At 33.4% G+C, this 12,937-nt stretch overlaps 1 protein-coding gene across 5 annotated transcripts in view; it reads left to right on the top strand.

Moving 5' to 3' along the window:
• LOC129958050 (calpain-B-like) overlaps positions 1-12,937 on the top strand; it is a 97,745-nt gene that overhangs the window by 15,971 nt on the left and 68,837 nt on the right. The window contains exon 2 of one of the 5 annotated variants that reach the window (XM_056070199.1): positions 8,849-9,031. In XM_056070199.1, coding sequence (XP_055926174.1) covers positions 8,852-9,031 — 180 coding nt within the window. In that variant the 5' untranslated portion in view covers positions 8,849-8,851. Of the gene's footprint in view, positions 1-8,848; positions 9,032-12,795; positions 12,902-12,937 lie in introns of those variants that run through there. The other 4 variants (XM_056070202.1, XM_056070205.1, XM_056070203.1 and 1 more) reach the window with 4 other exon arrangements.

The following is a 12,937-nucleotide window of genomic DNA, read 5'->3' as shown; positions in this document are numbered from 1 at the left end:
GACATCAACTGATCAAAGCTGAAAACAGTCCATCGCTTAGTTAAAACCGGTAATGGCGGAAACGGTCCTGTTCTAGGCCCATAAAACTTTTATTGCTCTCTTCGTTCTCGGAGGCCCCGGCACTGCACTGCAAAATGTGCATCTTGCGCGTCGGTAAACTGGTGCTCGTATTTAAGTCTTTCAACGCCATTTTATCATTTTCCTGATCATACTCTTCTTTAAGCGTTACATAATGGTGTTTGTAGACTTTGCAATCATTATAAATAAAAATATAATTTAGGGCAATTAATATTTCAAATTAAAATTCTCAGTAATTTTATTCACAATGATACATTTTAAAACATGGTTTTATACACAAACTACATTATAGTCTTTACATTCATACTTAGATTCATGTCTTTTATCGTTTAAACTGCAAACGACGCACCGCCTAGTTCGGTTTTTTCCTGCCGATTTATAAACCGAAGGAAAATGTCTTTCTGTTAATCTTCTGATTATACTTTCTTAATGATTATTTCCTTTTCGATGTTGACGACTTGTACTTTGGTGATACTTTCCCATTATTTCCCTAATTAATTGCAACTGAAATTAGCCATGGATATCGGTTTTTTCATCTCATTCAAGCAATAAGCAATTCACACGCAAATGTCCAACAAATGAAAGAAAGAAACAAAAATGTCCAACAAAGAATTTGCGGTACTATTTTAAGGATTTTACTTGTGGAATTAATTCATCGTGTTGATAACCATATCCGCTTTATCCAATGCACCCATTGAGTTATTATAATCCAATATCCATACAAGTTTTTATATAACTCTTTCACCTCTGTGCCTGAATATCGTTTTAATGGCATTATGCACGGTAGACAGCCTGTACACTTCTTTTTTATCCATTCACTTTGTAACTAATAAATTACTGCATGATCGCAATGTTGCCTCTGCTCTTTTTAAACGTTCATAATTTTTTTTCATTCCTTTCCTTCTTTTTCTAACCGCCCTCACGTATTTGTGCAATTATTATGTAGAAAATTAAATAAAGCTGGATTCGAATACCAATTGCCCACATAAAGCGTATAGTCCTTTCCTACATAGGGCTTTATAAGCGCTTCAACTATTGTTCCAGCTATTGTAATATCCTGATTTTCACAATACACCATGGAAAATGATCCGGCATAAGCAATTAAATCTTGTAAAATTCCTGTCTGACAATCGCTGAAAATAAAAGATTTTACACCGAATCTATTTCTTTTTGGACGAGATGTATTGTTTAAAAGACAGCCTTTCTTTATACAAAAGTAAACTTTCGTCAATACACAGCCGTTATAGCAAGGTTGAAATGCTTGACTAAATTCTTTTCCTAATGTATCAATGACGTTCCGTATTTTGTACGAACAATCATTAGTACAACCCACATCATGGGTGAAATGTAGCATCTGTAGTAATTTGAAATAGCGGTCTCTAGTCATTACTTCTGCAAAAATATTGCTTCGCAGAAGTTTGTCTTTACTCCAGTATTCTACTAATGTTAACTTTTTATTGCATGTCATTAAAAATGACACAGCACAAAAAAAAAAAAAAAAAAAAAAAAACGGTATAGTTTGTTTAGTACTGTTCCTTCTGAATTGTTTATGTTATTATTTTTTCGAGACCAGTATTGATTTATTTCACTTGCAAATAACTCTGCGAGCTCTTCAGAGACGAAAACCTGAAAGCAGTCTAATATTTTGCCTGGTCTACTAATGTTTTCCTTTAATACCTGAATCTCCTGACGCAAACTTATGTATTTTAGGGACAAATTTTTTTGATGTCCATATTTCACAGTGATTGTCATTTGCTTCAATCTTCTCTGCTTCTGATTCAGAAGAACTACATATAATTCTTTTTTTTTTCTGCGTAGTGTAAAATTATTTTAATTTTCATTATCTGAATCGTTTTCTTAATCAGTCAAACCGTTAAAGAATAGATTCTTTTTTTACCTTCCTTGCAACATTCTGACAAGGACGAGGTTCAAAAAGGTTGCTCGTGGGTAATCAAATAAAAGGGACCTGATCTGTCTTTTTTCCATTTATTATACATAAAGCAGCTACTGACGAAGACATCTAAAGCACATTAACATAACATCACAAAAGCACGCGCACACACAGCAACAGAAGACACATCCGTTGCATCTCTAATTAGGCATTACAAAATTCCGAATCATAAAGTAATAAAAAAGAAGCGTATCAAAGTTCAACAGAAACTGCGCATGCACCGGTTTCCTGATGACTACAGCTGGAATAGGGGAAAGGCGTCTCTAAGACGGAACATCCCAGCCCCCGTTGGACAGTTGTCCAACACCTTCTTCGAAAGGGAGTGGAGAGAGTCTGTTGATACTACGCCGAAAAATTCCTTTAGGGGTTCTGATGTCTGCGACACGGAAAAGTCCATCTGTTCCAGGATATGTCCTTTCAATTCGGGCCAAGTTCCATTCCATGGGGTTCTTGCTATTATCCTTCAGGAGTACCAGCTGTCCGGGTTTGATGTTCAGTTGAGGTAGTTTCCATTTAGCTCGATTTGGTTTGGTTTGGTTTGGTTATATTAACGTCCCGTTTGAAGCAACACTAGGGCTATTTTGGGACGGACCTCGTAATTTTGAACCACGGTCAGATGACGAGGACGACACCTGAGCTGGCACCCCCCCTCTCCACACCACACCACACCAACGGGAAGACGTTTGGCATGGCGGATTTAACGTGCAACAGACCCCCTTACACGACGGTTCTTTTGGTGGAATCGGGTCACGAACCTGAAACCCTCCGGTTCCGAAGCCGAAACCTTACCACCGGGCCACCGCGGCCCTCCATTTAGCTCGAGACTGCAAGGAGTTGAGATATTCTTCGCTCCATCTTTTCCAAAATTTGGATCTAAGAGACTGGATGGGAGACCATCTAGAAGATAAAGAAATGTTAGTCAAGGAATCACTGGGTTCTGGTATTGACAACAGTGGTGCTCCCACCAAAAAATGGCCAGGTGTCAAAGGTTGAATATCAGCTGGATCGGCAGAAAGAGGACACAGTGGTCTTGAATTCAAAACTGCTTCAATCTGTGTCACCAGCGTAGTTAGCTCTTCAAAAGTCAACACTGTTGATTTAGTCACCTTCAACAAGATCCGTTTCATAGCTCCAATATTTGCCTCCCATAATCCACCGAAGTGAGGAGATGCTGGGGGTATGAAGTTCCACACTATACCTTCCTTGGCACAAAATCTTTGCACGGAATCCGATTTGTATGCTTTTAGCAGAGAATCCAAAATATTTTTTGCGCCCTTAAAATTAGTGGCATTATCACTCCATATGATTGAGGGTTTTGACCGCCTAGCTATGAATCTCCTAAGACAAGCTAAAAAACTCTCAGTAGTCAAATCAGAGACTACTTCAAAATGGGTAGCTCTTGTACTAAAACATATGAAAATTGCAATGTATGATTTTAAAGTCACCCTAGATCGTTTTAGATTAGGTTTAGTAATTATGGGACCAGCGAAATCGAGTCCCACCTTTTCAAATGGTCGAGATGGGATGACTCGATCTCTTGGTAAATCGCCCATCATCTGTTGAATAGTTTTATTTTTTACTCTAAAACATTTTAAGCATCTTTTGATTACACTTTTTACTTTGGCTTGACCAGCTGGTATCCAGTATTGCTGTCTAATTAAATACAGAGTAGTTTGAACACTGGAGTGGAGTGCTTTTTAATGAAAGTATTCTATAAGTATATCTGTGAAATGGTGTTTCTTTGGTAAGAGTAGAGGAAATTTTTGTGAATCTGGAAGATCAGAAAATTTTAATCTTCCGCCTACTCTTAAAAGTTCATCATTATCTAAGAATACATTTAAGTTCAGAAGGGAATTATTCTTTGGAAGAACTTTATTTCTTTTTAGACAATTTATTTCAAATTCAAACTCTCTGATTTGTATAATTTTTATTAATGATTTTGTAGCATTTTGTAATTCTGTTACATTTAAATGATCTTTCTTTCTGTTTTGCAGAGCTGATTTACAATTATGTAAGAATCTTAAACACCATGCATTTACTCTTATTAATTTGCTGAAAGAAGAATATCTTTTAATCATATCATCATTTAATGGATTTACTTTTGCTATTGTAGAACTTATTAGAACATTCTTTTTCAATTCTAAATTGTCTGCGTCTTCTTTGATATTTGTCTCATTATTTATTTTAGCTAATTTAGGCCATTTACATTCATTTTTTAACAACCAATTTAGCCCATGCCACCAGAAGTTAGAGTTTCTCAGTTCATGTACCGTTAACCCTCTTGATACTAGATCACCCGGATTATCAGTTCCAGGAGTGTGATTCCATTCAATGGGATTGGTTAGATTTTGGATTTCTTTAATTCTGTTTTTTACGAACACTTTAAATCTTTCAGGGTCACCCTTCATCCAATAGTAAACAATTGAAGAGTCAGTCCAGAAGAATCGTGTAACAGGAAAGTTAATGCACTTAACTACTTTACAGCCTAGTCTTGCTGCTAAAAGTGCACCCATTAGTTCTAATCTTGGGATCGAAAGTGTCTTTAGAGGGGCTACTCTACTTTTTGAAGCGACTAAATTTGATTTGATTTCCCCGTTTTTCAATAAGACTCTAATGTACACTACAGTTCCATATGCCCTCTTAGAGGCGTCGGAGAAACAATGTAGTTGAGCTTCAACTATTTCATTGGTTTTCGCTTCGGCGAAAAAATATCTAGGTATTTTAATAAGATGCAATTTTTTTATTTCTTCGCACCATTCATTTATTTTAGTGATCAGTGTTTCCGGGAGAGGGACATCCCAGTCTAATCCCAAGCACCAAATGTCCTGTATTAGACATTTTATCTTGACGGTAAAAGGTCCTAAAAACCCTACTGGATCAAAAATGCGTCCAGCTACTTGAAGAACATATCGTTTGGAATTTATCTTTTTAGACAGGAATTTCTCTAAGCTTCGAGTGTCAAACTGGAGTATATCTAAATCGGAATCCCAGGCCAATCCTAGCACTTTACAAGGAGTTAAAGCAGAGTTATCATTAATTGAATATTTTTCTTCATCTATTTCTAAACCCGCCTCTCTCCATTTATCACGAAGCTCAACTGAGTTAGTTTTCCATTTCCTTAATTCCATGCTCGCTTCTTTAAAGATGTTATAACATTCTAGGCTTATTTTAAAAGCTGAATCAAAGTCTCTTTGGCTACAGATTAAATCGTCGACATACAATGATTTTTCTAGCATTTGACAGGTATTAGAAAATTGTTCTACATACCTCTTTAGATGGTATTGGATTGTAGCTGCAAGAAGGAAGGGGCTTGATTTGACACCGAAAAGAATCATCTTGAAAATTTCCTCTTCTTCCTTTTCCGGATCTTCTGTCCAGAAGAAACTAGTATAATTCTGATCTTCTTCGGCAATCTGTATTTGCAGAAAGGCCTTCTTTATGTCGGCAGTTATGGCAACAGCCTGTTCTCTAAAACCTATTAAAATCTCAAAAAGATCTGGAATGAGCATCATCCAAAAATTGTTTCAGTCGCTACCAATTTGTTGTTTAATCTTTTTATTCTGCCTGAAACAATTTCATAATAATAATCTACACCAATTAATATTGAGATATTCTTGCCTCTATTATCAATATTATCAGCTAGCTGTAAATGCTTCAATTTATTGTACGTTTTAGTAATATTGTTGTTAGGTACAGGAAGAGTAGTGGCTGAAATGTTTTCTGTAACCAAAGCTTCTACTTCAATACGTAAAGAGGGATCCTCACGGTTTTTTAATACTACTCTCACTATATTGTAAGAATGTTCCTTTGCTTGTTTAGCGCCAAAAGAGTATACCGATAAAGATTCTTTTCTTATTACTTTTAACTTTTAATTTTTCTGAAACTTCACGTGTTATAAATGTTCTCATACTTCCATTATCTAACATTAGTCGTACTGTTTCAAATTCGTTTGTTTCATCATTGCGTACTAGGGCTGCACATGTTTGAAGAAATATATTACCGCGAGAAAAGTTTGTTTTGTTTTTGTCATAATGTGAAATTGCGGTAATTACGTTCTTATTATCTTTATTCAAATCGGGTGTATTAGATTCTGCTTGAGAGCAAATAGATTTATTATGCTTCTTTCCACATATTTCACATGTCAAATATCTTCTCTGGCGGCATTCATTAACTCGATGTTTTGGCTTCAAGCATAAAAAACATCTGCCATCTTGTTTTAAAACACCGAGTTTCGTTTCTAAGTCGGTTTGAGAACATAATTCCGATCGATGCTCGCCTTTACAATATAAACAATTGTCGTTTAATGCTGACGCTGAAAAACATTGAAGATCTTTCGGTTTTGCGCTTGACCTTGGACTTCGCAATATATCATGCGAGCTAGCTGTGTTTCGACTGAAGTTGTTGAAAGGATTCTGTTTCGCTTTCGGGAGCGAATTTTCTTTGCGTTTATCGCCTTTTGCGGTATGCATAAACGTAGAGGATTCTCTACATTCAATTTCAATTCTTAAAAAATTTAGTAATTCAGTTACATTAAATTCGAACTTCACCGAATTATCAACTTTTTTTCTATTAAATTCAAGGACAAGATCTTCGGGAATCAATTTAATTAAAATGGGATAGAGTAAATGCCCATACATCTCTGAAGTAACTTTTAATGATTCTAAACTTCTTAAGTTTATCTCTACGGTATCATACAACTTCCTAAGACCATAAATATTATTTGAATCAGTTACTGGTACAAGATTTAGTAATTTTGACATGTGTGCGTTAATAACCAGTTCTTCTCTGCCAAATCTTTGTTTCAACAATTTTAAAGACTGATCATAATTCTCGTCTGAGAGCGCAAAGCCATTAACCGCAATCGCGGCCGCACCCCCTAATAGTGACTTTAAATATGAGAATTTATCTATTTTTGACAGAGATTTGTTATTATCAATAGAATTTTGAAATTGATTCCAAAATTCTAACCAGCAACAGGGTCTCCATAATATTTTTCAATTGTAAGTTTAGGCAATTTTATGGTCTTAAAATTATATTCGTTTACAGGTACGATGGCTGAACTTTCCTGAGTGTTGTTTATTGCATCTAAATTAGGATTTCCTGTAGCGCCTAATAAAGAAACATTTGATGATATTGATTGGCACTCTGATTCGTCTTGTAAACATTTTAATTGCGCTGATAACTTGGACAAACAAACTATGATTTTTTCATTGTATTTGAAAGCCGACTCAATTTCGGTTTCGAATTCCTTATCATCTTTGATTAGATTTTGTATAAGTTTATCATAGTCTTTTAACTGTGTAGACGATATATTCAAATAATTTAAGGCTTCTTGCAAATCTTTGGTGGTAAGAGAATCTATTTTCTCTTCCAAATCATTATTAATCTTGTTAATGTACTTTGTAACTGAAGATCTATGCAAACCTCTGGTTTTTCTCAATTTAGAAAGTTCATCCATCGTTCTTATATTTAATATTCAAAAACACCAAAATTAAAATTCTATTTCTAATACATCAAATTTCAATATCAATTTTAGATTTATTCATGCATTATCAATCAATATTTCAATAGTATTCTATCAGTAACCAATATCTTTAAAGCGAATATAGTATCAATATGTAACAAAAATTCAACTTCAAATATAAAATTCAAATTTCACTCTATTGTTACATTCATTCCTTTTAACTTCGGACATTCAAATCCATGAAATTAAATTATTTTAAATGTCCGAGTTTCTCTTAAATAAAGGAAAATATTCGCTCACCTTTTTGGTTACTGATTCCTTTCGATCTTAGCTGCTTAGCTTCGATAGCTGCTTTTCCATTAGATCAGGCCCCACGTTGGGCGCCAAAATGCTTGTGGGTAATCAAATAAAAGGGACCTGATTAGTCTTTTTTCCATTTATTATACATAAAGCAGCTACTGACGAAGACATCTAAAGCACATTAACATAACATCACAAAAGCACGCGCACACATAGCAACAGGAGACACATCCGTTACATCTCTAATTAGGCATTACAAAATTCTGAATCATAAAGTAATTAAAAAGAAGCGTATCACAGTTCAACAGAAACTGCGCATGCGCCGGTTTCCTGATGACTACAGCTGGAATAGGGGAAAGGCGTCTCTAAGACGGAACAAAGGTTTTATAAAACAAACTAAACAAAGCACCAAATTCAATTTTCAAATAAGTATTGTGAACCTCTGAAAAATTAATAACTGTTATCCAATTCTTGTAATGCCTCAAGGAAGATTTCTTGTTATATTATACTTTTGAACCAAATACTTCACTTCCAAATAGAATACACAGAAGAAACTTGTTTGGACGCACAGAATATATTAAGAGCGTTACGGGTCAATGGAATTGCACATTGCACGTCTGTTGAATACTAGCTAATGACTGCTTGAAGAAAATTTGAGCGTGATTCTTGTTTCGACTGCTTTCAAACCAATACACGTTTGTTTGTTTTTGGTGCGAAACAAATCAAGAACGAACGACAAGTGCCATTGATAAACAAGATGAATACAAAAAAGAGAGAGAGAGAGAGAGAGACGAGAATATTGCGAGAGTGGTGGTCAAGCGGTATCACGCTGGGGCCGGATACAGCCAGCGCTCGTACACGCAAATCATTGCGTGGATGCCATCTATATCTGGCGCTCGCACACACAGGTGATCGAGTGGATGCTGCCTATATACGGCACTAATAACCAAAGAGTTAAAAACATAAAAACAGAAACAGGTAACTGCTGTTGAAATTTATTATTATTATTATTATTATTATTATTTTTTTTTTTTTTTTTTTTTTTTTTTGCTCAGGCAATGGGCTGTGGAGCCAGTGTCGAAGGTGATTCAGATTCTCAGGCATCTCTCGAAGAATGGGAAAAAGCTCAGAGAAGACGGCGATCTGTTTTGTCTGATGTGTCCGATGTCGATTCAGAAAACAGCGTTACTTTCCCAAAGGACGTTCAAGAAAAATCAATGAAGGCACCTGGATATCAGGTAAAATGATGATATATATTAATCCAAAGATTGTTTCTAAAAAGTTTCGAAATTAAATATTATAAGCTCTGTTTATATTGCCTACATAAAGTATCATTATTGTGTTACCTGCATAATCTCCATTTTATTTTAGGAAAATATTAGCTATTCATTATGAAACACAAAATCGATATTCAACATATTTTATGTCTGTGAAGAAAAATTATAGCAAACTAAATTAGGTATAGTATATTTTTGTTCAACAAAATGAATTTTCCAAGGAAAACGCTGTCATCAGTGAGTTTCCATTTTAAACACAGATATGTAAATTAAAATTGACGAGAAAAGTTCACTTAGTTACTGACTACCTGTCTTTAGAAGAATATAAACAAAAAATGCAGTCAAGTCTTATATATTTGCATGATCTCACATCAGAAATCATATTAGAGAATTATATGACTGATAATTTTATGAACATGATTAATCACTTTCAGCAAATATAGGCATTTTTCCTAATTAAATACAGTCGTATAGACAACACTTTTGAAATTTTAAAATAGTTTTGTCTAAAATAACTTTTTTAATCCATCTTTCGAATGTAAATTGTAAAAAGCTAGTTATGTTACAATCAAAAATCAATTGCTGATCTTTCTAACACGTTTTATAAACTATTTTCTGTTTTAATGATTTAATTCATTTCGAAAATTTATTAAATAATGATTCCTTTTCGGAGATTTATTTTCTCAGGTTTTAATATCGTCTATAAAAGGAAATAGATTGATCTTAATTGTTGTTTCCAGTAAGGCGGCTTAGATACAGAACAAAGGAAATCTCAGGGTAAGCTTTAAACTAAATATTGTACACTCATCATTTTATAGTGTAAGCAGTATAATGAAGACGCCATATTTTGAAATTGTCAGCTATCTTGCCAGATTTAAACCATGAAATCCCTTTCAAATAATCACCCTCAATATTCTACTGTCAGTGATCCCTTCACATATTCTAGAGAAATTTTCTGTCATCAAAATTTCTGTCATCACATATTCTGTCATCAAAATTTAATCATCACATATTCCAGAGAAATTTTCTGTCATCAAAATTTAAGTTTAGCAGGCCAGAACGCAGCAAACATAAAACTTTAGAATTTTCAAACACTTTGGTGATAGGTTTAAATACTTGTCATTCACTAGATAAATTTTATATATATATATTTTTTTAATTTATTACTGAACAAGCTACTTTTTATTTCATTGCATTTAGTATGTTTTTCCCACTTTCTGTAGTTTAGTGTGTGGATGAATTTTCTTTAATATTACTTTTCCTTACAATTATTTCACTGAAAGGGTTAGTTTCATCGTTGTTATATTAAAATGCCGTACATAAGACTATACGACTTCATTTTCATGTAAAAATTGAAATCACTGATAAATGAAATTTTGTTTTTTTATCTTTAATATAACAGTGACGATTTATTGCCGCATGAACAACTATAAAAAAATTAAGAGAATTACGTCCTTTAATTGATAATATGTGGTATTTGCGCCATTGCATTTATGGTTAAAAGATTCTATGAAATTCTGATTCAAAATTACATGAGCAAAAACTTTGAAGCTATCTGTCATTTCTTCAGTTTGAAATAAACATTTGAATTATATAAATATTTTGTATAATCATGCAACTCTGAAATTAAGAAAAAATAAAGTGAAAACACAAATATATGCATTGATGTATCTTCTTGGAACAGTCATATGTAAATTGTCATAGGACTTTAGTATTAAGAGAGTATAAAAGAAGTCGGATTCGACAGTGTTATCTGTTTGACTTAAATCTCTTATAAAACGTTTAATAACATGATTCAACGAAAATTCGCAGAGTTTGATCCTGTAATGATTGTTAGAGTTCCATGCATAAGGTATAGCATTTCAATAACTGGTAAAATCTTTAAAATCCCTCTTTTCAAGGTGTCAAAGATGCAACGTCATGTGAGCATTCATTCTTATAAATAATCACTCATTGCATATTTATACCTGAAAGCTAGAAACTATAGATATTTGAACAGATTACTTGTAATTAAATGGATGATATTCATCGAATTGCTTACCGTATTCAGTGGTTTAGTTTTATAGCGAAAAGCCAATATTGGCCATGCTACTCCATATACAAAATGTGAGGAATTTTATTCCAAATGTTGCTGAAAACACAAGATTTGAAATAAATTATTCCATTTATTGCGCAGTTAAAAGATCAAAAAGGAAGATATAAACTCATATAGGCGTATTAATTCCAATATCCCATAAAAACAAACAAAAAAAAATTTTTGATGGGGTTTTCTATCAACAGGTGTTTTAAAACTACATTGTTATTTCCAAAATGGTTTCATCTGTACATGTCGAAATTGTGTAGTTTATTCTCCTAGTTTATGTTTGATGGATAGACGATCAAAAATTACCAAGCATACATGTAGATGGAAATTTTGATTTGACTAAAGCTTCATGCATCTAAGAAGATTTAGCATAACGCCTTGCTTTCGGCTTATATTACGATATTTGAAAGGTTTCAGTAAGAAGTGAAATTCATGCAACTTATTTTGATTTTCTTCATACCAAACATTTTGCCATTTTTCCCTCCATTCAATTTTTGATAGCTTGCAGTGTGTTACTTAAAGGGGCAAAATTTTCACGTAGTATTGCCGATTCTCTTGCAACTTCAGCTTTCTCATTTCTTGCTAATTCTGAATGGTCAAGAAACCAACAAAATAATTTATCTATGCATTTTCTAGTTAAAAACTGATTTAATTCAATACATTTCCGTATTAATGGATGGATTAATGAAGTAATATTCTGTACTGTTTCAATACCATCTTTTAAATCTATATGAAACAAGTTCTTTGTTGGTAATTATTTTATCTGCTATTTTAATCAAAGCCCGACATATCAAACATATTTCAGATAAGAAAAAAGAACAAAAGGCAGAAAACCCTTCAGGACTTGTAATATTTCTTATACGTATAGCACCCACAAGTTACCGGCCTTAGATCTGTCGTTAAAAACAGATTCATAGCCAGAAAATTTTTGTTAATGATCATAAAACATATACTGATACATTAGACTTTAGTGTTTCCGATTTCAACCATTTTTCAAAAACATAAATAAATTTTAATTAGAATTCTTCTTTGGAGAGAACTCTTCACATTTATTAACCCTTTGACTATACATTTATTTGAAACGACTTTTGTACTTGAAGTGCATTTATTTTTTGAACATGTGAAAGCAGTAGCTTTTACATATGAATTGATTTATTTTTTATTATTCAGAAAATATACTACATGATATGGAAATAACATAAACTAATTAGAATTACAAAATAGAAAATAGAAACATAAATTCAGACAAATACGGAACGTTCTGATACGTTAAATGTACCCAAAGGGTTACGGATTGGATAAACGACAATATTTACATCAGTAAGAACTTGCCCGATCCTGAAACCAAAAATGGAAATGGAAGATGATCTCAACGAGAATAAAGAACCGTGTACAGGATTTATAAAATCATATTCAATGAATTAGAATCTTCCTTTTTAATTAAAAAAATAGATTACGTGCTAGCTTCTATAGTTAAAGCTCCAATGAAAACTAGCTAAAGAAACTATATGTTTAGAACTGGGAAAGTTCAAAAGGTTTTAATTGGTAGTTATAGTCGTTTGTTATGAGCAGTATTGATTGGTCGCAGTAGACCCATGTATCACGCGCTCATAATCATATTTCGATCGAATTGGAGCTTTGTTTTGAGTCCGTTGTAGCTGTGTGCCTCATTCCTTGAGCTTGATAGGATTTTCATTATGTTTAGTGAAAGCAGATTCCTTCGCAGTTAAATAATGTGCGACTAAATGGTAAGTTTAGAATTGGGTATTATGCCCAAAGATTTA

This window comes from Argiope bruennichi, chromosome X1 (genome assembly GCF_947563725.1).
Source record: "Argiope bruennichi chromosome X1, qqArgBrue1.1, whole genome shotgun sequence".
Taxonomy (NCBI): domain Eukaryota; kingdom Metazoa; phylum Arthropoda; class Arachnida; order Araneae; family Araneidae; genus Argiope; species Argiope bruennichi.
Note: the sequence above shows the minus strand (reverse complement) of the source record. Positions and strands in the feature narration are given on the sequence as shown.